The sequence below is a fragment of the Hyla sarda genome, chromosome 7 (assembly GCF_029499605.1).
Source record: "Hyla sarda isolate aHylSar1 chromosome 7, aHylSar1.hap1, whole genome shotgun sequence".
NCBI classification, from domain to species: Eukaryota; Metazoa; Chordata; class Amphibia; order Anura; family Hylidae; genus Hyla; species Hyla sarda.
In genome coordinates this window covers 77025860-77053171 of record NC_079195.1, presented here as the reverse complement: position 1 = coordinate 77053171, position 27312 = coordinate 77025860, and the positions used below count along the sequence as shown (strand labels likewise).

Genomic DNA, 27312 nt, shown 5'->3' with positions numbered 1-27312 from the left:
TTTTATTAAAAAAAGATTATAAAAAATGTATTAAAAGTTTTTTATATGCAAATGTGGTATCAAAAAAAAGTACAGATCATGGCGCAAAAAATGAGCCCCCATACCGCCACTTATACGGAAAAATAAAAAAGTTATAGGTCATCAAAATAAAGGGATTATAAACGTACTAATTTGGTTAAAAAGTTTGTGATTTTTTTTAAGCGCAACAATAATATAAAAGTATGTAATAATGGGTATCATTTTAATCGTATTGACCCTCAGAATAAAGAACACACATCATTTTTACCATAAATTGTACGGCGTGAAAACGAAACCTTCCAAAATTAGCAAAATTGCGTTTTTTCGTTTTAATTTCCCCACAAAAATAGTGTTTTTTGGTTGCGCCATACATTTTATGATATAATGAGTTATGTCATTACAAAGGACAACTGGTCGCGCAAAAAACAAGCCCTCATACTAGTCTGTGGATGGAAATATAAAAGAGTTATGATTTTTAGAAGGCGAGGAGGAAAAAATGAAAACGTAAAAATTAAATTGTCTGAGTCCTTAAGGCCAAAATGGGCTGAGTCCTTAAGGGGTTAAAGGGGGTATTTTTTGCCAGTATTTTTTTTATATATCAACTGGCTCCGGAAAGTTAAACAGATTTGTAAATTACTAATATTAAAAAATCTTAATCCTTCCAATAGTTATTAGCTTCTGAAGTTGAGGTGTTGTTTTCTGTCTAACTGCTCTCTGATGACTCACGTCCCTGGAGCTGTGCAGTTCATATGGGGATATTCTCCCATCATGCACAGCTCCCGGGACGTGACATCATCATTGAGCAGTTAGACAGAAAACTTCAGAAGCTAATAACTATTGGAAGGATTAAGATTTTTTTAATAGAAGTAATTTACAAATCTGTTTAACTTTCCGGAACCAGTTGATATATATATAAAAAGGTTTTGCTCACACCATCTGGTTGATTGGGGTTCAGTCTTCTACAATGCAGGTTTGTCCTCTGTTCCCTTTATTGTTTAACTGTCCCGAGATCCCCTTCTATGAGCTTTAGACAGTCATTCAAGGGCATTGCGATTGGCCATTCTCAATTGACTACTCTTGCTTTTGCTGATGACATTTTATTCTTAAAGGGGAACTCTGGTGGAAACAAGTGGAAAACAAAATGCTTTCAAACCAACTGGCGCCAAAAAGTTAAACATATTTGTAAATTACTTCTATACAAAAAGCTTAATCATTTCAGTACTTATCAGCTGCTGTATGCTACAGAGAAAATTGTGTAGTTCTTTCCAGTCTGACCACAGTGCTCTCTGCTGACAACTCTGTCCATGTCAGGAACTGTCCAGATTATAAGCATATCCCCATAGAAAAAGGACAGATCCTGACATGGACAGAGGTGTCAGCAGAGAGCACACAAAGCAGAGCACTACACAAATTTCTCTGTAGTATATCTGAAGTATAAAGCAGCTGATAAGTATTGGAAGTGTTAAGATTTTTAAATGGAAGTGATTTACAAATCTGTTCAACTTTTTTGGCACCAGTTGATTAGAAAATCCCCTTAAGGGTACATTCCCCCATACGCAGATTTGAGGCGCAGGATTTTCTGCTGCAGATTTCAATGTAAACTAAATGACTGAGCACAGCTTCTAATCGGCAGTTTCAAATCCAGCGCATCAAATCTGCACCGGATCCTGTACGTGTGAACGTACCCTAAATCTATACTGGCTGTTCTAGAGGTGATGCATTCTACCCGGTTTCGGTGTACCTTATAACTTATGCAAAGCCTCGGGCCCCTTCTGTTTATAAATCATCTTATCGGAGATGGACCCTGCCATTTGAGTGTCAGTCTGACACCCTCACTTATCTGGCAGATAAACTTCCTTCTAATCCACATAATCTTTATGAATTCAATATCAATCCTCTCATATGCTCAGATGCCCAGGAATGTCTCTGTGGGGGAGATTCATCAAATCTTGTGCAGAGGAAAAGTCGACCAGTTGCCCATAGCAACCAATCAGATTGTTTCCTTAATTTTTTAAAAAGCCTTTTGAAAAATAAACGTAGCAATCTGATTGGTTGCTTTGGGCAACTGGTTGACTTTTCCTCAGCACAGGCCTTGATGGATCTCCCCCAATGTAATGTATATGGGGCCTCCCTGCTGTATGCAGCTGCAGACTGGGGGAACCAGGGATCAGACATGCTTTATTTTGTCAGGAGATAAACCTGACTTCCACTCACCTACTGAGTAAACACTACGTTTTGACAATAAGATTGCCAGATCTGGCTGAGGGGGGTGGAATCGTGCACTCTCGTACCCCAGCCGGACCCATCCCATATTTTATTCATTAGAGTGAGCCGACCGGAGTCAGATAGTGACTCTGGTCGGCTCATTTTTGTGACCAGACTTAAAACCATGGCATGCCACGGTTTTAGGTCAGGTCACAAAACCAGATACGGGCAAAAAGGAGCCGACCAGAGTCACTATCTGAGATACGGGCCAGGTCCGACTGGGGTACAGGGGAGCCGGATCCGGTGACCGTATCGTCAAAACGGTAGTGTGAACCCAGCCTTAGCCTGTCGCTGACTGCTATCCTCACCAACCTTCACATAAACTAAAGCAGTCTACCTTGCATGGCTGGAAGAGCGCCAATGCTACTGTACGAAAACGGATTTCGAGGTTACTTCATATATAACTAACCTGGCTTTGGCATTGAGTGAACAGTTGTCTTTAATTTAGCGGTTTCCTCAGAGTCTACATGTTCCTTGAGTATTTTGTCACTAGTCTTTTCCTCCATTTCCTTTTCTCCATGTTGTTTCTCAGGGTCTTCTACCTCAGTGCCAAGTGGTTTCAGCTCCTCCTCTGGAACGTCACTCTCGTCTCTGCATAAAACATTGCAGGACACAGGGCTGTGGGCCTGAGAGTCCATCGGTTCTACTGAAATACCTGGGAGAAAGATAACATTTAAGACTAAGTTCTGGGAGAAAGAGTAGAGTGTGAGAACAAATATTCATAAAATACTTTTTCTTCTTTTTTATATGGCATCCTGTTCCCAACAATGAACTTTTATTTTGTAACCCTATGAGGAAATAAAGAAAACAAAAAAAAAAACTCAGCAAGTTCTAATAGCCTCAATGTAAGCCCTTTAGGCCGAATTTCCATTGGAATATTCCGCTCGGAAATTTTGCTGCCGCAAAGTCCAACTGATTTCAATGGGACTCTTCTGCACTGTGCACAGCGCATTTCCAAGCAGTCCTAGCGCCCACGGGATCATTCAAATGTGTGGAACGTCCGTCCGCCTGTCCAATTTATGGTGTCTCCACATAGCACAGCATTACAGATATTAAAGAAAAAAATGCATTGAGTAGAGAACTCTTTCGTTATAAAGTGGGAGATTTATCAAAACCGGTCTATAAGAAAAGTTGCTGAGTTGCCCATAGCAACCAATCAGATCGCTTCTTTCATTTTTTAGAGACCTTTTCAAAAATAAAACAAGAAATCTGATTGGTTGCTATGGGCAACTCAGCAACTTTTACTCTGGACAGGTTTTGATAAATCTCCCCCAAAGAGACCAATGTCACAACAACTTTTCTTATGTCTGCATCATACACTGCTCAAAAAAATAAAGGGAACACCTAAACAACATAATGTATCTCCAAGTCAATCACACTTCTGTGAAATCACACTGTCCACTCAGGAAGCAACACTGATTGACAATCAATTTCACATGCTGTTGTACAAATGAATGATTTTTTGGTCACTTTTGAATGCTGGCGGTGCTTTCACTCTAGTGGTAGCATAAGACCGAGTCTACAACCCAGACAAGTGGTTCAGGTAGTTCAGCTCATTCAGGAGCTGTTGCAAGAAGGTTTGCTGTGTCTGTCAGCGTAGTGTCCAGAGCATGGAGGCGCTACAAGGAGACAGGCCAGTACATCAGGAGATGTGGAGGAGGCAGTAGGAGGGCAACAACCCAGCAGCAGGACCGCTACCTCTGCCTTTGTGCAAGGAGGAGCAGGAGAAGCACTGCCAGAGCCCTGCAAAATGACCTCCAGCAGGCCACAAATGTGCATGTGTCCACTCAAATGGTCAGAAACAGACTCCATGAGGGTGGTATGAGGGCCCGACATCCACAGGTGGCAGTTGTGCTTACAGCCCAACAAAGTGCAGGACCTTTGGCATTTCCCAGAGAACACAAAGATTGGAAAAATTCATCACTGGCGCCCTGTGCTCTTCACAGATGAAAGCAGGTTCACACTGAGCACATGTGACAGAGTCTGGAGATTCTGTGGAGAACGTTCTGCTGCCTGCAACATCCTCCAGCATGACCGGTTTGGCGGTGGGTCAGTAATGGTGTGGGGTGGCATTTCTTTGAGGGGCCGCACAGCCCTCCATGTGCTTGCCAGAGGTAGCCTGACTGCCATTAGGTACAGAGATGAGATCCTCAGACCCCTTGTGAGACCATATGCTGGTGCGGTTGGACCTGGGTTCCTCCTAATGCAAGACAATACTAGACCTCATGGCTGGAGTGTGTCAGCAGTTCCTGCAAGAGGAAGGCATTGATGCTATGGACCGTTCCCCAGACCTGAATCTGATTGAGAACATCTGGGACATCATGTCTCGCTCCATCCACCAACGCCACATTGCCCCACAGACTGTCCAGGAGTTGGCGGATGCTTTAGTCCAGGTCCGGGAAGACATCCCTCAGGCGACCATCTGCCACCTCATGAGGAGCATGCCCAGGCATTGTAGGGAGGTCATACAGGCACGTGGGAGGCCACACACACTACTGAGCCTCATTTTGACTTGTTTTAAGGACATTACATCAAAGTTGGATCAGTCTGTAGGGTGGTTTTCCACTTTGATTTTGAGTGTGACTCCATATCCAGACCTCCATGGGTTGATACATTTGATTTCCATTCATAATTTTTGTGTGATTTTGTTGTCAGCACATTCAACTATGTAAAGACGAAAGTATTTCATACGATTAGTTCATTCATTCAGATCTAGGATGTGTTATCTTAGTGTTCCCTTTATTTATTTTTTGAGCAGTATATTAAACCTGACAGAAAGAATCTTCAGTATAGTTTCATCGATATGAACGGGCCATAAACCTTTATTTGTGCAGTTTGTGATACAAGCGTGTGCATGTCACAGAATTTAAGGATAAAGGGAGAAAAAGGTGCCTGGTTCTAGAAATAGGTGAAGGTCCCAGGGTAAACAGACATATCTGGATAGGTCATAAGAGTCTGTTGTGGGAATACCCCATTAAATCTAATTTTAATCTTGAAAGATACACATTAGTCTACATAATGATTTCCTCCGATGGCAAACTAATATTTTATTTTATTATATATATATATACACACACACACACATATACATACACACACACACACACACACACACTTGTGTAGAATTTTTGTCATTGGTCCCTCCTGTTAACCAAGAAACAGAAGACTAGAACGGTTAATTGAACAGAGAATAATTCCATGACTATCAATGATTATAGCTTTTATTTCTTGATGGGAAAGAACTGTTTTCAATAAGGAAGGACACAATTTTTGCTTCCAGTAAAATGGCTAAAGTCCCTCCTATTTCTCTTCGGCATTCTACTGCCCACTTACCATCACTTGTGGAATGAGACACTACGCCATCCTGAAGAAACTTTAGCATTTTTTTGAGAACTTTTTTGTGGGATTTGTTGGGTAGATAATTTGATGCAGATAACCTGTGGACATAGATGTACAAGCCATAAGCACAAGTCGTCCAGTATCAGACGCCTTGTTGGTATTCAATAACCAGCTACAAACAAACTCTCTACAGAGAATTGATAGGTTATGTACTCCGGTGGAAAAAAATATATAAAAAAAATTCTAAACCACTGGTGCCAGAAGTTATAGAGATTTGTAATCCTTTTCTATTAAAAAATCCTAATCCTTCCAGTAGTTAGCTGCTGTATGCTCCAGAGGAAGTTGTGTAGTTCTTTCCAGTCTGACCACAGTGCTCTTTGCCGACACCTCTGTCCATGTCAGGAACTGTCCAAAGCAGGGAAGGTTTGCTATGCGGATTTGCTCCTACTATGGACAGAGGTGTCAGCAGAGAGCACTGTGGTCAGACTAGAAAGAACTACACAACTTTTGTAGTAGTATACAGCAGCGGATAATTACTGAAAGGTTTAAAGGGGTACTCCAGTGGAAATTAATTTTTTTCATATCAACTGGCTCCAGAAAGTTAAACAGATTTCTTAATTACTTCAATTTAAAAAATCTTAATCCTTCCAGGACTTAGCTGCTGTATGCTACAGAGGTAGTTGAGTTTTTTTTTTTCAGTCTAACCACTGTGCTCTCTGCTGACACCTCTGTCTGTGTCAGGAACTATCCAGAGTAGCAGCAAATCCCCATAGCAAACCTCTCCTGCTCCAGACAGTTCCTTACATGGACAGAGGTGTCAGCAGAGAGCACTGGCGTCACACTGCAAAAAAACGATACAACTTCCTCTGTAGCATACAGCAGCGGACAAGTACTAGAAGGATTACAATTTTTAAATAGAAGTATTTACAAATCTGTATAAGTTTCTGGGCTCGGTTGATTTGAAAACATTTGTTTTCCACCAGAGTACCCCTTTAACCTTCCTTATGGTGCCTAGAGAAGGAGCATTTAGGACCCCTTGGAATACCTACACCCAGATGATTCCGTCTTCTAACATTACACTAACATGCTATGAAAATATACATTTGGTCTGTGCAGGACTTAATGCTCCTCAACTCAGTCAAGCCTCACATCTCATCTGGTATTGCACAAAGACTGACTTAAGACCCCTATTATCCACAGTGTACTTCACACCTATAGGCCCAAATCTGCCCCCCAAATTCTGGGGGCAAAGTTATACGATGTCTGGTGGCTTACTTAACCCACTTGCCACCACTGGGTGCTTAAGCCAAACAAAAGCACCCGGCATGGCTCCATGATAGATGAAATAAACCTTTATTATGGTTAATGTACAAACTGCTTTAAATGTTCAATAATAACAATATATATGTGCAGAACTGATTAATTATCTTTTAAAGAAGGGGGGGGGGGAGGGGGGTTTCAAGTGTTACCGCTACTTAAAATTTTAGGCATGTCACACAGACATAGCAAATGCTTTGATTGGGTGGACTGGACCCCACCTAGCTCTAGATAGAGCCGTGAGAAGTGCGCAGCTGTGCGCTTCATTTCACTCTCTGGCTCACTGCTCCATCCAACTCATTCCTGCAATAAGACAGATAGAGCAGAGAGATTGGAAGTGGGGTCCAGTCCACCCGATCAAAGTGTTTGCCAAGTCTGTGTGACATGTTCAAAATTGTTAGTACTCCCAGCAATATCTAGTGATTGTGGGGGGTGTCAGTATTGAGAGCCCATCCAATCCAAAAAGTTTTGATGTGTCTGTGTGATATGTCAAAAATTGGGCTCTCCCCATGCATCACTATGCGAGAGCCGGAGACACAATGCTTACTATGTCAGCAAAAGTAATTGTCTGTGCAGTATAATGCCAGTGACAAGGTGTGCCATTAACATAAAGACAATACATACAACTCAATTTATTTACCAATACATTAGTCAGGGTCTTCTATTAAAGAAGTAGGTGTAAAAAGTTGTTGAATGATTTTTTTTCCTTTTAGGTTTGGAGCAAACTCAAACATGCCCCGGACATTTATAGAAAGACCCCACATTTCCTGGAACAGTCCTATTACACCCAATATGGCATGTAAGGCTTGTGTTGTGTGGGCTGGGCACATTGCTGTTTGTGGCCCCTAAAAGCCTTGAACTTAAACATGTGTCAGTCTTACCTTATAGTGTATTGTGGGCAGCAGGTCTGGCTCATCAGAGGCTTGTACACATATTTCCCACTCCTACAAACAATTGTGGGAACAAATAAGAGTGTAAACAAAAAATGTGCAATTCACTTTGGTTATTCTATAAACACAAGCATTCCACACAATGGTAAATGTCATCTGTGCGTATGTGAGACACATGTACAGTCATCAGTCTGTGTCATATTGTAAGGGCGGATTCAAAAGGAATGGGAAATAGAAAAGCTTCATTCTTGCTAGATCCACTTTGGAGTTTCGCAAAAAATAAAAGAAATAAAATTATATATATATATATATATATATATATATATATATATATAAATTGCTGTGGTGTTTTCCAAAAACAGTTTTGTGTGATACCAGCCTTATGGATCACACAGGGCAGTTTAACAGGTTATTGATGCCTCAGCTACAATTTTTGCAAATGTATGTCACAAACTGCGCCATGGTATGTTTTAAAAACCCTAAAGATGCTAATTTTGTAAGCTAATATATTTTTTTCTGAGCTTATCACACAGTAAAAATGATGTGTGAACTTTATTATGTGATTTTTTTTTTTTAATCACTCTGAATCCCCAAAATTTTTACATTTGCAGAGCTCCTTTTTGCAGTGACCAAAAAAAAATAAAAACTCACCATTTCCACTATTCTATTGCAGTGTACAGCTTGCACTAACAGATCAGAGCAGCCAGAAATCCCCTGGCCGCCAGGACAAATGACCGGAACCTGTCAAATACCTCCCTCAGCGCCATGGTCGCTACTGAATGTGGCATCTAAGGAGTTAAACAACCAGCACTGGACTGATTTCCAATGCTGCTGAAGCCATTTATTGTAAATTGTCACAGATTCCTGGTACTAAATGAATGGTGATGTTTGTTATAATATGGCCTAGGTATGGCACTTTCCCCCATTAGTTTTTCTATAACAATTGGAAAAGATTACAGAAACACTGAATTTACATTTTGATGCATTAAACTCTTGGCATTTAAAAACATTGAAGTAGTAATAAGCCTCTTATCAAAACTGGTCCCATAGCAACCAATCACAGCACAGCTTTCATTTTACCAGACTAGATTAGGAAATAAAAGCTGTGCTCTGATTGGTTATGTGCAACACTTTTGAACTGTGCGAAGAAGCCCCAACAGTGAATTTATGAAAACTAAAAGAAAAAACAGCCATGTTGTCCACAGCAACCGATTCACACCACAGACAGGAGAGAGGACAGAGGAGTGCTATCAGCCAGGAGGAGAGAGGACAGAGGAGTGCTATCAGCCAGTAGGAGAGAGGACAGAGGAGTGCTATCAGCCAGGAGGAGAGAGGACAGAGGAGTGCTATCAGCCAGGAGGAGAGAGGACAGAGGAGTGCTATCAGCCAGGAGGAGAGAGGACAGAGGAGTGCTATCAGCCAGGAGGAGAGAGGACAGAGGAGTGCTATCAGCCAGGAGGAGAGAGGACAGAGGAGTGCTATCAGCCAGGAGGAGAGAGGACAGAGGAGTGCTATCAGCCAGGAGGAGAGAGGACAGAGGAGTGCTATCAGCCAGGAGGAGAGAGGACAGAGGAGTGCTATCAGCCAGGAGGAGAGAGGACAGAGGAGTGCTATCAGCCAGGAGAGAGCACAGAGGAGTGCTATCAGCCAGGAGAGAGCACAGAGGAGTGCTATCAGCCAGGAGAGAGCACAGAGGAGTGCTATCAGCCAGGAGAGAGCACAGAGGAGTGCTATCAGCCAGGAGAGAGCACAGAGGAGTGCTATCAGCCAGGAGAGAGCACAGAGGAGTGCTATCAGCCAGGAGAGAGCACAGAGGAGTGCTATCAGACAGGAGAGCTATCAGAAAGAAGAGAGAGCACAGTGCTAGTCCACCCTCACTTACTGGACTTTGTCGATGCCTGTGCTTCGGCTTGGACAAAGCCATGATTTTTTAAGCCATGATTTCAATAAAAAGGAAATAACATTTTCTTATGAAGTATATTTGAAGGGTTAATGTTTTGCCAAGATTTACAACATATAAAAAGTTTTTGTATTTTTCTACAAAAAAAAGAGACCTAGCACTAGAACATTGTATGACATCATTTCTAGGTAATGCAGATTTTATTTCTTTTTTGTGGATTTTAGGAAACTTGGGTTTTGATGTAAGCGCCATACTGTAATCATCTGGCCAGACAATGAACATCACTCACTAATGCATTATCAAGGGCGAGATCTGAGATTAGAAAGAAGAGGCCAAGTGCCAGACACTGAAGATAATGGAGTATTCTAAGACAGGAAGAGGGTGGGCAGGAAGAGCAGAAGGCCTGAAACAAAGATATAGCTACATAACATACACTTGACAGTAGTATTATCCAGGAAGAGAAAAAAAAATGATTGAGGAGCCGCCACAATACGGCCTTCACTTACCGTCTCCATCCTCGGTCTATCAGGTCTTGGTAATCTTGAACAGTCAGAGAATGTGCCCACATGCCTACAAGATAAGGGAAAGGATTATGGTCAGACAAATTGCTGTCTTGTACTAACAGGCTCTTCGATATATTAGGTACTCACCATCTCTCCCTTGCTAAGGCCCCTTTCACACTGCCATTGCTCCCCATCAAGAACGTCAGTCAGAAAAAAAAAAAAAAGACGATGTTGACGGCCGTTCTCATGACAGGGAGCAATGGGCAACAGCGGGTCCCGGTGGCTCCCATTTACTATTATGGGGGCCGCCGGGCGCAGTTATGAATAGCGGGAGGAAAAAGACGGCACATGCAGTAATTTTTCTCCCACTTTTCTGCCCGGCTCTCCTGATGGCCGTCACATTGCCATGTACAAGAAGCCTTATTCAGAGTTTACACTGCGGAATCTCCCCTAGAAATTCTGCAGGAGACGCTAGAACAGCATTCCGTCCAGAGAGGCCACAGTGTGAACACAGCCTTAGGGTAGGTTACACGTACCGGTGACCTGATCCATTTTGTGCCTCCAGCTGTTGCCACCCCCCATTTCCCACCTTGTCCTGCCCCTGGCCTGCTCGCAGCGGCAATCCGTCGCTACAAGAGGCCACACATTGCCTGCACACAATCCACCGCTGCGAGCAGGCAAGTAAAATACACTGCGGATCCATTACGTGGGACCCCACCCTTAGGGTACGTTTACATGAGGAACTTATCCGTAATTCCACACCAGTAGTCCGCTCCAATTCTGCCTTAATGTAAATTCCATAGACTTAAATGTTCTTTCCATCACTCTGTTCAGTGGACAAAAATATGATGCTGAATTGTATTCCATCAGAGGAGTGAACATGCATTCTTCTGGTGCAATCCGCAGGTAAAAGCCTACTGAAGTCCGTGGGACTTTATTTCTCCTGACTAAATGAGTTTGGAGCAGAACTGACGTGCAGAATTTTCTAAAGGAGAATTGAGAGCCAGCCCATTAGCGGTTCTAGTACTATGTTGGCAGAGAGATGGAATACCCAGTTATTTCTTGCCCTGAGACACAAACTTATGTCCACCATCTACCCATTAAAACAGACATGCAATATTATAGAGAATCAGGAAAAATACATTGGACAATATTTATCTAATGCAGGGTTTCCCAACCAGGGTGCCTCCAGCAGTTGCAAAACTACAACTCTCAGCATGCCCAAACAGCCTTTGGCTGTCTGAGCATGCTAGAAGTTGTAGTTTTGCAACAGCAGGAGGCACCATGGTTGGGAAACGTGTATGACGTGTATGAACAGCTTTAAAGAGTACCTGTCATGACGGTTTGATGGCAGAATACGTTCAAACTTATACTCTCATAACCTAAGACTTGCGCAATCAGGAGACGTATTTACAGAAGTTGCATGGGACTTCTAGAAATATGTCCCCCAATCTTGGCAGTCCCAGCGCAAGTTTTGGGCAATGAGATTGTTTGGGCCATATGGGAACACTGGTCATGACCACTGTGCTCTCTGCTGACACCTCTGTCCATTTTAGGAACTGTCCAGAGCAGAATATGTTTGCTATGGGGATTTTCTCCTGCTCTGGACAGTTCCTGATATGGACAGAGGTGTCAGCAGAGAGCACTGTGGTCATACAGAAAAGAAATCCATACAGAAAATAATGTTTTTTTTTGTTTTGTTTTTTTTTATATATATTTTTATTACATTTTACAACAAACATTACACTATACAATAAACAATACATTTTTAGATTAAACATTAAAGTAAAAGGTGAATAATATATCAAGCTCAAGGAAACTATGAAGTATAATATGTTATACAATAGAATAAAATAAGTACATTTCCATGCTGATAAAATACAACAGCATATATATAAATAATAACAAATTAACTCTAACAAGTCATAACATTTGCAGCGAAGGATATCAGATGTGATTAAATTAAAGGTATAGTATTTATTGTTTTAATGGTCGGATTGCCTTCACACCCCTCCCCTTACAATAAGAGTAAACTAGACACTAAAATTAAATAAATAAAAGATCTAAAAGTAATTCTGATAATGTATCTAGAAGGAATCATGTGACATTAGGGAATTTATGTAACCATGCATTCCAATTGTTTTTTTTTTTTATACCAAAACCATTTTGGTGCGCCAATGTGATCTCATATTTGCAGTTGGTAGTTACATTTGCTATAAGTTCCTGGATTGTTGGGACATCGGAAGATTTCCATCTTCTTGTAAGTAAACGTTGGGCGGTAAAAATTATGTGACAAATGGGAATACAACATTTTTCTGGAATTTCATGAATGCCCAACAATAAAAGAGCGAATTCTTGTGTAAGAGTGAAATATTTTCCAGTTAGGTCATTGATAAGTTTTTCAACCTCCAACCAAAACGGTGCAATAATAGGGCAATTCCATAGAAGATGTTTCAAGGTTCCTGTCTCATTACAATTTCTCCAACATTTATTAGACATGGAGTGATAAAATTTAGCTAATTTAGCTGGTGTATAATACCAATTGGTTAGAATTTTCATATATTGTTCCCAGTGGTTAATACAGAAAAGAATGTTTTCAATAGTATACAGCCACTAATAAGTACTGGAAGGATTAATAATTTTTTTTAAATAGAAGAAATGTACAAATCTGTTTAACTTTCTGACACTAGTTGATTTAAAAAAAATAAAAAAAATAGGACTCAGGACCCCCGGACAGGTAGGGGGAGAGAAGCGGGTGGTGGCGGCGGTCTATGGCACCGCAAAAGCCACTGCAGTTCATCGATTTAAAGCGCCCGCTTTAAATCAATGATCTGCAGCGGTGTCGCGGGGGGATAAATAGCCGATAACTTATACCGGACTATCGGTATAAGTTATCGGATATCGGCCCTAACCTCCACCGATTATCGGTATCGGTCTTAAAAAAACTATATCGGTCGATCCCTATTGTATAGTTCATGCAAAGTTCCATATTGTGAGGTCCTACAGAGAGAAACAAGGGGACTAGGTCCCGTGCTCTCCTGGCTCCCGTCTGGTCTGCTGTTCCCAGCGCTACTAGCCAATCGAGGTGGCGCATCACTGGGGCAGACCATCTCTTGCAGAGAGCAACCGGTAGTGGGTGAAGTTCGTTGATCTCCACGGCCGCCCATGTGTGCAGAAGGGCGCACACAGAGCGAGATAGATGTTTAGTTTAAAGAAAAACTGTCAGCCTGTTCACCCACACTAAATCCAATACACTGACTTATAGTGTGGCTGAGGGGGTCACTTACTTAAATATGTCGAGTAGGTCCTGAGATACAGTGTGGCAAAAAAGTATTTAATCAGCCACCAATTGCGCAAGAGAGAGGACTGTAATTTTCATCATAGGTATACCTCAACTATGAGAGACAGAATGGGGGGATAGAATACAGGAAATAACATTGAAGGATTTTTTAAGAATTTATTTGCAAATTATGGTGGAAAATAAGTATTTGGTCACCTACAAACAAGCAAGATTTCTGGCGGTATTCCAGGATTTTTTTTTATTTGACTATGCTACAGGGGCTGTAAAGTTAGTGTAGTTCATAATAGTGTCTGTACCTGTGTGTGACGGTTTTCTCACAATTCTTATGTGATTTTCACCCCAATATTTATTTTTATCAGCATACAATATGACTGTTGTCTCAGATTATTCCCAGGTTGCAATGCGGCCGACACCTGACTCACTAGTCAGCTGAAGACAGGGAGCTTGTCTGCTTCAATGGGTGGAGCGATCGCTTGGTGGGAGAGGGATCAATCTGCAACTATTGCAACAGCTGTAGGCACCCTGATTGAAAACCACAGGTCTTTTGAATGGATGTAGCTCATTTATGTCTCAATGGGTGGGGTGGCTGATGTGTGGGAGGAAGGAAAATGGAATTATGGGATTTGTAGGCAAAAGAAGAAAACTCAAATAGGAAATACCAGTTAACAAAAAGTTAGCCACAGTGTTATGGTAATCTCACAACATAAACATTTAGCCCCAAGACAAGTGCAGATCCTTCCTAAGCATGTCCATTACTGTCTGGCAGGTATGTACTATAATCTAGGGATGGACCGAGATCGTTTTTTTAGGGCCGATACCGATAATCAGTGGAGGTTAGGGCCGATAGCCGATAACTTATACCGATATTTCGGTATAAGTTATCGGCAATTTATCCCCCCACGACACCGCTGCAGATCATTGATTTAAAGCGGGCGCTTTAAATCAATGCACTGCAGTGGCTTTTGCGGTGCCATAGGCCGCCGCCACCCGCTTCTCTCCCCCTACCTGTCAAGGTCATCCGGGCCATCCATCCTTCCTGTTGTGTCCGGCGGCATTCCGGGTGGAGGGTGAACCGGTCCGGGCTGTCCTTCTCCGGGGGTCATCTTCTCCACTCCGGGCAGACTCCGGCCTAGTAACCCAGCATAGACGCTGCTGCGCAGTGACGCCCGTGCGCAGCGACGTACCTGACGTCACGGCGTAGCGGCGTCTATGCAGCGTACTAGGCCGGAGCCTGCCCGGTGTGGAGAAGATGACCCTGGAGAAGGACAGCCCGGACCGGTTCACCCTCCACCCGGAATGCCGCCGGACACTACAGGAAGGATGGATGGCCCGGACCACCCCCATTACGGGTAAGTTTAATTTCTTTTATTGACTCGGAGGGTGGGGGAGGGACCCGACCGGTATAGCGGTATAGGCCAAAATACATACCGTGGGAGAAAAAAAAATGGTATCCGGTTCATACCGGTATACCACCCAGCACTACGGTGGGGGGTGCGACACGGTGCGGTGGGGCGGGCGGGGCATTATCGGCAAGGTAATTGCCGATACCGATAATGCCCAAAATCGTGATTATCGGCCAATAATATCGGCCATACCGATAATCGGTCGATCCCTACTATAATCACCTTATGGTGGATAACCCCTTTAACCCCTTAAGGACCGGGGGGGTTTCCGTTTTTGCATTTTCGTTTTTTGCTCCTTGCCTTTAAAAAATCGTAACCCTTTCAATTTTGCACCTAAAAATCCATATGATTGCTTATTTTTTGCGCCACCAATTCTACTTTGTAATGACGTCAGTCATTTTGCCCAAAAATCTACGGTGAAACGAAAAAAAAATCATTGAGAGACAAAATTGAAAAAAAAATAAAATAAAACGCTGTTTTGTAAATTTTGGGGGCTTCCGTTTCCACGTAGTACATTTTTCGGTAAAAATGACACCTTATCTTTATTCTGTAGGTCCATACGATTAAAATGATACCCTACTTATATAGGTTTGATTTTGTCGGACTTCTGGAAAAAATCGTAACTTCATGCAGGAAAATTAATACGTTTAAAATTGTCATGTTCTGACCCCTATAACTTTTTTATTTTTCTACATATGGGGCGGTATGAGGGCTCATTTTTTGCGCCGTGATCTGAAGTTTTTAGCGGTACCATTTTTGCATTGATAGGACTTATTGATCGCTTTTTATTCATTTTTCAGGATATAAAAAGTGACCAAAAAGGCACTATTTTGGACTTTGGAATTTTTTTGCGCGTACGCCATTGACCGTGAGGTTTAATTAACAATATATTTTTATAATTCGGACATTTCCACACCCGGCAATATATATATATGTTTATTTTTATTTATACTGCGTTTTTTTTTTTTTTTTTTTTTTTATGGGAAAAGGGGGGTGATTCAAACTTTTAATAGGGGAGGGGTTAAATGATCTTTATTCACTTTTTTTCTTTGCAGTGTTATAGCTCCCATAGGGACCTATAACAATGCACACACTGATCTTTTACATTGATCACTGGTTTCTCATAGGAAACCAGTGATCAATGATTCTGCCGCTTGACTGCTCATGCCTGGATCTCAGGCACTGAGTAGTCATTCGGCGATCGGACAGCGAGGAGGCAGGTAGGGACCCTCCGGCTGTCCTGTAAGTTGTTCGGGATGCCGCGATTTCACTGCGGCTATCCCGAACAGCTCCCTGAGCTAACCGGCATGCTTTCACTTTCACTTTAGACGCGGCGTTCAACTTTGAACGCTGCGTCTAAAGGGTTATTAGCACGCGGCACCGCGATCACTGCCGCGCGCTATTAGCCACGGGTCCCGGCCGTTGTTAGAGGCCGGGCCCGACCCGCTATGAAGCGGGTCCACGCAGTGGCCCCGCGTTATAGATCGGGAGCGGACATATGACGTTCCAGTACGTCATGTGTCCTTAAGGGGTTAAGAATCTCCTCTGTCCTCCACTCTTTACCTGTAATAATGGCACCTGTTTGAACTTGTTATCAGTATAAAAGAGACCTGTCCACAACCTCAAAAAGTCAGACTCCAAACTCCACTATGGTCAAGACCAAAGAGCTGTCAAAGGACACCAGAAACAAAATTGTAGACCTGCACCAGACTCGGAAGACTGAATCTGCAATAGGCAAGCAGTTTGGTGTGAAGAAATCAACTGTGGGAGCAATTATTAGATAATGGAAGACATACAAGACCACCGATAATCTCCCTCGATCTGGGACTCCGCGCAAGATCTCACCCCGTGGTGTCAAAATGACCACAAGAACGGTGAGCAAAAATCCCAGGACCACACGGGGGGACCTAGTGAATGACCTGCATAGAGCTGGGACCAAAGTTACAGAGGCTACCATCAGTAACACACTACACCGCCAGGGACCCAAATCATGCAGTGCCAGAAGTGTCTCCCTGCTTTAGCCAGTACATGTCCAGGCCCGTCTGAAGTTTTCTAGAGAGCATTTGGATGATCCAGAAGAGGATTGGGAGAATGCATATGGTCAGATGAAACCAAAGTAGAACTTTTTGGTAGAAACTCAACTCGTCGTGTTTAGAGGAGAAAGAATGCTGAGTTGCATCCAAAGAACACCATACCTAGTGTGAAGCATGGGGGTGGAAACATCATGCTTTGGGACTGTTTCTCTGCTAAGAGACCAAGACGACGGATCAGTGTAAAGTAAAGAATGAATGGGGCCATGTATCGTGAGATTTTAAGTGAAAACCTCCTTCCATCAGCAAGGTATTTGAAGATGAAATGTAGCTGGGTCTTTCAGCATGACAGTGATCCCAAACACACCACCCAGGCAATGAAGGAGTAGCTTCGTAAGAAGCATTTCAAGGTCCTGGAGTGGCCTAGCCAGTCTCCTGATCTCAACCTTTGGAAGGAGTTAAAAGTCTGTGTTGCCCAGCGACAGCCACAAAACATCACTGCTCTAGAGGAGATCTGCATGGAGGAATGGGCCAAAATGCCAGCAACAGTGTGTGAACCTTGTGAAGACATGTAAAGAAAACGTTTGACCTCTGTTATTGCCAACAAAGCCTAAAAACACAAGGCACAGGTGCTCCTTGTGGAGGATCACACGTGCTAATGTCGGACAGGGATGGCGGTATAGGTGGTCTCTTACCCGCACAGGTTGTGTACCGACATACACAACAATGGTTAGCACGTGTTAGACAATGAAGGAGACTTGGTTGTCTGTCTGCAGCCTTCCCATGTGAACTTGTATATTCCATTGAACTTCGTGGGTAACAGGGAATTCTCTGGAGCTGACTGGAACAAAGAAGCTTCAGGTAGGTAAGCTCAGGTAAAACCTATATAAAAAATATAGTTCTCTCAGCTCACCTCCTCCACGGTCTGTAAGGACTCGAGCCCGGCCCGGCTTGGTACTTTTAAGTAAATGATGAAAGTTTAGTCCAGCAATACCTTTAAAATGTAGATCCTTTATTGAGCTTATCTTTAAAATGCAGAGCACACACCATCCACCTTCACCTAGTCAGCAAACCTCTCCTATGGACGCGTTTCGAACGCATGCGCGTTCTTGATCACCACACCACCTGTGTATTCCTCACCTCCACAATAGTAAGTTCAGGAGGGAGGAGCACTTGCTTCAAGTTAACCTGTTTTTGGGTTAAGTTTTAAAGAACACAAAGGGTGTTTTCATACAAGTCTTCTTGAAGTAAGTGCTACTCCCTCCTGAACTTACTATTGAGGAGGTGAGGAACACACAGGTGGTGTGGTGATCAAGAACGCGCATGCGTTCGAAACGCGTCCATAGGAGAGGTTTGCTGACTGGGTGAAGGTGGGATGGTGTGTTCTGCATTTTAAAGAAAAGCTAAATAAAGGATCTACATTTTAAAAGGTATTGCTGGACTATCCTTTCTTCATTTACTTTCAGGTAAAACCTACCTACCTGAAGCCTCTTTGTTCCGGTCAGCGCCAGAGAATTCCCTGTTACCCACGAAGTTCATTGGATTATACAAATTGCCAACAAAGGGTATATAACAAAGTATTGAGATGAACTTTTATTATTGACCAAATACTTATTTTCCACCATAATTTGCAAATATATTCTTTAAAAAACAGACAATGTGATTTTATGGATTTTTTTTTCTCATTATGTCTCTCATAGTTGAGGTATACCTATGATGATTACAGGCCTCTCATCTTTTTAAGTGGAAGAACTTGCACAATTGGTGGCTGACTAAATACTTTTTTGCCACACTGTATGTCCCCAAGAAGTTCCTCTGCTTAATTCAGCTCATGCACGAGTCCTAAATCTCAGACTGCAGCCGGAACACAGACAAACTCACCACTGCTCACTGCCAGGGAGCAGTGGTGAGTTTCTCTGTGTTCCAGATGCAGTCTGAGATTTAGGACTCGTGCATGAGTCTGAAATCTATAAAAAAAAAAAAAAAAAAAAAAAAAAGGACTGGTAGGGAGACCCCTAGTGGTCATTTTTTCAAAGTGGAAAATTAAAAAGAAAGAAGCATATTTTTTAATAACATGCTATTGGAAAGTTATTCTGCATACATTAATCTATAATATATCAAAAGTTTTTTCTGATGAAAGGTACCCTTTAAAGGAGTACTCCTCCCCTAGACATCTTATCCCCTATACAATAGATAGAGAATAAGATGTCTGATCGCGAGGGTCCCACCGCTGGGGACCGCCTCGATCTCGGCTGCGGCACCACAGACATGCAGTGCACGGAGCAAACTTCGCTCCGTGCCGGATGACTGGCGATGTGTGGTGGAGGCTCATGAAGTCATAGTCACGCCCCGCTCATGACGTCACGGCCATGGCCCCTCAATGCAAGTCTATGGGAGGGGGCGTGGCATCAAGAGCCTCCGGCACTGCACCCGATGCTCTAAATGAACACAGCAGGGAGATCGCGGGGGTCCTGCTGCTGGGGACCCCCGCGATCAGACATCTTATCCCCTACCCCTTTAAGATTTTCTGCCATTTAAATTTCGTAGTGTGGACTGTGCAGCGGAATTCCATAGACAGCAATGGGAGTCTGCTGCGCCGGAATTTTCGAGTGTAATTTTCCCCTGAAATTCCTTAGTGTGAGCCCAGCCTTACAATACCTTTGTAAAAGTTATACTGTCCAAACATCAAAGCATATTGACGAAGAAATTCTGCAGAAATTCTGCAATTCCACTCAACAAGCTTTGATGAAAGGAATTTGTGGGGAATTGCAGATAATCCACCATGTGAATATAGCCTTTCTTGGGAAAAAAGGAAAAAGGATGTGAACGCCTGGTAAAAGGAGCAAATCCCTGACAGTTTCCAAAAAACCCGACAATAAAGAAAACAACACTTCACTATTAGTAAATCAGGGTCAGTTGGGGAGATTTATCAAAACCTGTGCGGAGGGAAAAGTTGATCAGTTGCCCATAGCGACCAATCAGGTTGCTTTCATCATTTTTCAGAGTTTCAAATTTAAGAAGCAATCTGATTGGTTGCTATGGGCAATTGGTCAACTTTTCCTCTGCACAGGATTTGATCAATCTCCCCAACATGTGCATGGCTACTATTCTAACTTCTTCACACTTACATCCTAGTGAGGTGAGCACTATGCTCTGGTAGCAAAGTGCAGGCGCCAAATCGGTGTAGGCTCTCAGGTCACTAGGACGTAAGAGTAAGAAAATGATGGGCGGGCATAGCGCTGACTATAGAGGAAGCAGGGGAGCTTGGTAAGCTGGCTCCCTATCTCCATTGTGCACAGCAGGGCTGTAGCAATAAGGATACCAGGAGCCCTAAGGCTAGGTTCACACTACAGAATATCCGGGCAGATTCCGAGTGCAGCTAGCAGTCGGCGCTAGGACCGTGCGAACACTGCAGTCTCTAATAGACTTGCGAGTATTTCCCCTGAAGAAAGAGCAATGCCATTCTTCAAGTGGAAATTTCCAAGCGGATTTTCCGTTCACAAATTCCGACGTGTGTACCTAGCTTTAGGGGACATATTTCCAATTTCATGCTACCGCAGTTGGCGCTACATTAGCATGGTGAACAGCTGCTGCTTTTAGCACTGAGCAGTGCATTCGTGCCAACTATGACCAGTGCAGCAGTAATAATGACTGAACACTATATATACTCTGCTGACAGGACCCTGTACAGTATATACAAGCTCTTCCTGATGACTGTAGTTTACATTTCCCACAGATCAGCTGCATCCGCCTTTATTCCCTATGGACATTTGCCTCCAGACTTGGTCACACAATCAGCTGTCAGCTTTATACGTTTAGCATTTGTTCATTTATTTATTACACACAGTTCACTGAAAATCTGCATTTAAAGTGTACCCATCAGATCCAACTAAAAACTTTTATGTATCACTCAGTTCCTAATCCTGACCATGTACATCTAATTTTTATGTGTCTAGCACCTTTATTTTTTTATTACACTTTTAGTTTAGCTCACTAGTCTGAATTCCTCTCAAAGGGAGGGGGCGTGGCCTCACTGTGCAGGCCTCCGCCCCCTCCCTCAGTATGCTGTCCGCTCACATCTCCCCTAGCATTAGCAGAACTACAACTCCCAGCTTGTCCTCACTGACAGTAGCGGGACACAAGCTGACAGTGGGAGGATTTTTCCCCCAGTTGTGAGTCCTGCGCTCACAGCTGTCAATCAAGGAAGTGTGTCCATGACATAGGTGATGATGCATGGACACAGCAGGACTAGTATGTGTCCAAGCAGGCGGGGGGGGGGGCAGTTGTTTGACTGGCTTTTTCAGTATGAAATACTGAAAATGTTCTAATGAAATCAATTGCAAAACCTATTGGTTATACATGCTTTACAACATATCAAAAGTTTTTGTATCTGACAGTGCCCATTTAAAGTACAGTGCATGTAAATTGAATTACCACAGACTCGTGGACACACCATAACTTTATTTTATATGGGCAACATTTTTGGGGGGAGACTTAGCAAATCCTGTGCAGAGTAACAGTGAAGCAATTACCTATAGCAACCAATCAGATTCTAGCTTTCACTTTAAGGCCTCTAAAAAAATAAAAGCTGATTGGTTACTAAATGCAACTGCTCCATTGTCCCTTAGACAGGATTACATACATTTAAAGCTCATTAACACTACAGATTTTCCAAGTGGAATTCCACTCGAAAAATATGGTTCAGCAGTCTCCCATTGTTCTTAATGGAATCCTGCCACACCATTTACTCTTTTGGCAGAATCCGATTTGAAATGCATTGCAGTCTATGAAAATTTTTTTCAAAAAATAACATATTTCCAAGTGGTCCTAGCACTGGCTTGTTTTACTGGTGCCAGATGGAATCTCTACCTGGAATATATCTAGACAGAAATTCCATAGTGTGACTAAGCCCTTATTCCCTTGTGTGAACTAGGGATCGACTGATAGATTTTTTAGGGCCGATACTGATAATCTGTGGAGGTTAAGGCCGATAGCCGATAACTTATGCCGGAATATCGGTATAAGTTATCGGCTATTTATCCCCCCCGGCGACGCCGCTGCAGATAATTGATTTAAAGCAGGCTATTTAAATCAATGAACTGCAGCGGCTTTTGCAGTGCTAGAGACCGCCGCCGCCACCACCCGCTTCTCTCCCCCTGCCGGTCCTTAGTCCAACCACCGCCGCTGCCCCATTGCCTCCCCCATCCCCTGTATTATAATTACCTATTCCCGGGGCCCGCGTTACCTCTGGCAGCGTCCTGAGCTGTCACTCGTCATTGCGCAGCGCACAACATAACACAGGACGCCGCAGGAGCCAGAAGTAGCGCGGACCCCGGGGATGGGGGAGGCAATGGGGCGGCGGTCTCTGGCTGGGGTGGTGCGTGGGGGGGGGGGGTGTGCGGGGCATTATTGGATTATCGGCAAGGTAATTGCCGATAACGATACCATCCAAAATAGTGAATATCGGCCAAATCGATAATCAGTCAATCCTTAGTGTGAACACAGCATTTTACAGAGGTACTTCACCAGAGGTACGCCACTGGCCAGCGTGGTAGTAAATGTTCTGAATGCTGTTTTAGTGCTGCGGGGGACAGCCGTGATGTCACAAGGGGGCGTGGCCGACCCCCGCAGCGTGAAAACAACATTTGAAACATTTAGTTCCACGCTGACCAGTGGAGTGCCCCTTTAAACTAATTCCCTATCTGAATTTTTTTTGGGAGCACCGGACATGGTGCTTCATGCACAGGGAGCGAAAAGGGCCCCATTCTGGAGATCGCGGGGCGGGGCGGTTCCTAGATATCAGAACCGCTGCAAAAACAAACTTCTCCCCTATCTGCAGACTTTTTAAACTAGTGAAGTACCCCTTTAAATGTAAAGTTGCCACCAGCATTTTGAACTTCTGCCTCTGTCCATCCAGAGGTACGCCAATGCATACATATAAGGCAGTGTTTCCCAACCAGGGTGCCTCCAGCTGTTGCTAAACTACAACTCCCAGCATGCCCAGACAGCCTTCGGCTGTCTGGGCATGCTGGGAGTTGTAGTTTTGCAACAGCTGGAGGCACCCTGGTTGGGAAACACTGGTATAGGGACTCCCTACTCTGGGTATTTCAGCAATTCCGAATATTTATTTATTTATATAGCGCCTACAGATTCCGCAGCGCTTACAATTATGGGCTACAAACAAAGACAAGTATCAGACATAAAATTACACAATAACTATTCAAACACAGAAGAGAGATCTCTTTCATGGAGAGAGTGTTTAATTGTATGTGTAAATCAAATCTGGCCATTTTCCTGCGTGTACATCACATGTATTTCCCCCAAATTTATCAAAAGCATTAATCTTCATAACCAGCTTAGATCTAAGCAAGTTTGGTCCGGGCTAGAGCGGGATTGCGCAAAAAATTTGCAAAAAACTTTTCAATGGTCTCTTTGCAGCGACCACTGCAAAAGTTAGAGCCCTTTTAACTTCATCTGTATTAACTCATAAAAAATAAATCAGAGAGAGAGAGAGAGAGAGAGAGAGAGAGAGAGAGAGAGAGAGAGAGAGAGAGAGAGAGAGAGAGATGTAAAAGTCACAAAATTATTGCACAATTCACTACATTTGCAACAAATTAAATACCAAAAAGAAGGTAAAACCAATGATAAATGAGTCTAAACCAGTGTTTCCGAATCAGTGTTGCAAAACTACAAGTCCCAGCATGCTGCCACTTGTAGTTTTGCAACAGCTGGAGGTACTGGTGTCCAGCAACCTGTGTCTCTACAGCTGTTGCACAACTACATCTCCCAGCATGCCCTGACAATTGAAGGCTGTCAAGGCACGCTGGGTGTTGTAGTTTGGCAACAGCTGTATGAATGATGGGTGTAGTAGTAGTAGTAGTACACACTGCACAGATGCCAATAAAAGGCGACGAGCAGTGACATCACGTGACCTCCCTCCTTCCCTTACAATCAGGATGATGCGGGGCAGCTGTCACCCCAAGAGGGGTCATGAACTACAGGACACACCTAACCTGACACCTCCCGCACAACATCACGTGACCCTGAGTTCCGTACCGTGCGACACGTTCCCGGCCTCGGTCTTACAGTAGCCGCACCGGTTGCCCTCCTCCCCACCAAAGTACTCCAGAATACTCAGCGGTCCCCCGCCGGCTGACGCCATCTTGCTCTCTGATCCGAAGCTGACAACCGGCCGGGCGCATGCGCACTACCACGTTTGTTCCCGGACAGAAAGCCGCCATCTTTACTAGTGGCAAAACAAGGAAACGTCCCCATCCCTTGTAAACAAAACCGACAGCGGGTGTACACCGCACCGCCATGTTGGATTTGTAAATCGAAAAGCAAAAACAATTTATGTAAATATGCATGACGCAACCCACCCAGCGTTACGACCTACCGTGAGATGCTTTGCCCCCTCGTGAACGACAATACCCGCAGGACGCCTCATCGCGTAGACCCCGGTACTCTAGTATGGAGTACATTACCGGACTGCTCCGGGGCACCGAGCGCTACCCGCCGCCACCAATCACACTGCACCTGTCTCCCCGCGAGCCAGGCACGTGATGGAAGCGAGCATCTGATTGGCTGTCCCGGACAGCCCCTCCCTCCTTCTGCTGCGTGTGTACTGTTCCAAACACCTAATGGACGCAGCGTTTTTCCGTCTTTGCACTTTCGTTTTTTCCTCATCACCTTTTAAAAATCTTAACCCTTTCAATTTTCCACTTAAAAATCCATATGAGGGCTTATTTTTTGCGCCACCAATTCTACTTTGTAATGACATCAGTCATTTTACCCAAAAAATCTACGGTGAAACGGAAAAAATCATATTGTGACAAAATTGAACCCCCCCCCCCCCCCCAAAAAAAAACCCATCATTTTGTCACTTGTGGGGGCTTCCATTTCTACGTAGTACATTTTTCTGTAAAAATGACACCTTCTCTTTATTCTGTAGGTCCATACAGTTAAAATGATACCTTACTTATATAGGTTTTATTTTGTCGAAAAAATCATAACTACATGCAAGAAAATTTATACGTTTAAAAATGTCATCTTCTGACCCCTATAACTTTTTTATTTTTCCGCATATGGAAATGTATGAGGGCTCATTTGTTGCACTGGGATCTGAAGTTTTTATCGGTACCATTTTTTATTTTGATCTGACTTTTTGATCGTTATCTATTTTTTTTTTTTTTAATCGTTTAAAAAGTGACCAAAAATACGCTATTTTGGACTTTGGAATTTTTTTACTTGTTCACCACTGACTGTGCGGTTTAATTAAAGATATATTTTTATAGTTTTTTTTTTATGGGAAAAGGGGGGTGATTCTGATTTTTTTTTTTTTAGGGAGGGGTTAAATCACATTTATTAACACTTTATTTTAACTTGTTTTTTTTTTTTTTTTTGCAATGTTATAGCTCCCCATAGGGGACTATAACATTGCACACACTGATCACTGCCATGCAATGGCAGTAAATATATGTCCTGCGTCGTTAAGGGTTTAACCTGTTGTGGACAGAGGGCGTACAGGTATGCCCTTGCGTCCTGGTATTTAACCACTTAAGGACCACAGGCATATGGATACACCCTTGGCCGCTGGTACTTAAGGACCAAGGGCGTACCTATACGCCTGTGGGAATTCCAGTCCCCGCCGCGCGCCAGGTGGGGACTGGACCGGGAGGCCTGCTGAAATCATTCAGCAGGCATCCTGTGCAAATGCCCAGGGGCGTCCTGAGACCCCCCCCCCCCATGTCGGCAATCGCCAGTAAATTCACACTGGTGATCTGCGGCTATTCCGGTGATACGGGTCAAGTGTGACTCGCTGACCCGGAGATACTTGGTGATCGGGGGTGTAGAATACACCCCCAATCACCTCCTGTATCTACAGTGGGGATCAAAAGTTTGGGCACCCCAGGTAAAAATTTTTATTAATGTGCATAAAGAAGCCAAGGAAAGATGAAAAAATCTCCAAAAGGCATCAAATTACAGATTAGACATTCTTATATGTCAACAAAAATTAGATTTTATTTCCATCATTTACACTTTCAAAATAACAGAAAACAAAAAAATGGTGTCTGCAAAAGTTTGGGCACCCTGCAGATTTAATATCTTGTACTGCCCCCTTTGGCAAGTATCACAGCTTTTAAACGATTTTTATAGCCAGCTAAGAGTCTTTCAATTCTTGTTTGAGGTATCTTTGCCCATTCTTCCTTACAAAAGTCTTCCAGTTCTTTGAGATTTCTGGGCTGTCTGTCACGCACTGCTCTTTTAACCCCTTCCCGACCTATGACATACCTGTACGTCATGGGTGGCAAGGTGTTCCCGACCCATGACATACAGGTACGTCATGGATATTACTGCCGCTACTCGCGGCACCCCGCAGCGCCCGGAAAGATGGTGGCTATCACTGATAGCCAGCCATCTTACCGTGCGACCACGGGGGGTTTCGTCCCCCAACCCCCCCCAGCGATCGCTGCTATCAGCTGGTCAAATCTGACTAGCTGATAGCAGCGTTTCGCTATGAAAATACTTAGCAGCGCGGTGTGTGAGTCCCGATCACGGGGATCGGGACACATACCGCTCTGCTAAGTGTCCCTTACCCGTCCCCCGGCGTCACTTACCCGTCCGAGCGGTGTCCCGAGCGGTCCCGGCGTCCTCCGTGCGGTCCCGGCGTCCTCCGTGCGGTCCCGGCTGCGCTGCGTCCCGGAGGTGAGTTTCCGGCAGCAGTGCAGCATCTTCATTGGCAGCAGTGAGATCGCCGTAAAGCGATTTCACTGCTGCCTCTGGGAGTTTCAAAACTGCAACTCCCAGAATGCCCAGACAGCCTTTGGCTTTCTGGGCATGCTGGGAGTTGTTGTTTTGCAACATCTGGAGGTCCACAGTTTGGAGACCACTGTATAATGGTCTCCAATCTGTGCTCTTCCAGATGTTGCAAAACTACAAATCTCAGCATGCTCAGTCTGTCCAGGCATGCTGGGAGTTGTAGTTCTCTAACATCTGGAAGAGCACAGATTGGAGACCATTATACAGTGGTCTCCAAACTGTGGACCTCCAGATGTTGCAAAACTACAACTCCCAGCATGCCCAGACTGCCCAGGCATGCTGGAAGTTGTAGTTCAGCAACATCTGATCCTTCAGATATTGCCGAACTACAACTTCCAGCATGCCTTGGCAGTCTGGGCATGCTGGGAGTTGTAGTTTTGCAACATCTGGAGGCACACTAGTTGGGAAACATTGTCCGTTTCCTACCTCAGTGCCTCCAGCTGTTGCAATTGTTGCAAAACTATAACTCCCAGCATGCACTGACAGACCATGCATGCTGGGAGTTGTAGTTTTGCAACAGCTGGAGG

General features: G+C 43.8%; 1 protein-coding gene across 6 annotated transcripts in view; it reads right to left on the bottom strand.

Moving 5' to 3' along the window:
* Positions 1-24587, bottom strand: part of ATE1 (arginyltransferase 1) — a 162361-nt gene extending 137774 nt beyond the window's left edge. For 3 of the 6 annotated variants that reach the window (XM_056529733.1, XM_056529732.1, XM_056529735.1), the window contains exons 1-5: positions 24023-24177; positions 10236-10299; positions 7821-7883; positions 5617-5720; positions 2693-2938 (exon numbers count right to left, since the gene is read on the bottom strand). In XM_056529733.1, coding sequence (XP_056385708.1) covers positions 2693-2938; positions 5617-5720; positions 7821-7883; positions 10236-10299; positions 24023-24128 — 583 coding nt within the window. In that variant the 5' untranslated portion in view covers positions 24129-24177. Of the gene's footprint in view, positions 1-2692; positions 2939-5616; positions 5721-7820; positions 7884-10235; positions 10300-24022; positions 24179-24362 lie in introns of those variants that run through there. The other 3 variants (XM_056529736.1, XM_056529737.1, XM_056529734.1) reach the window with 2 other exon arrangements.
* Between the last annotated feature and the right edge of the window lie 2725 nt (positions 24588-27312).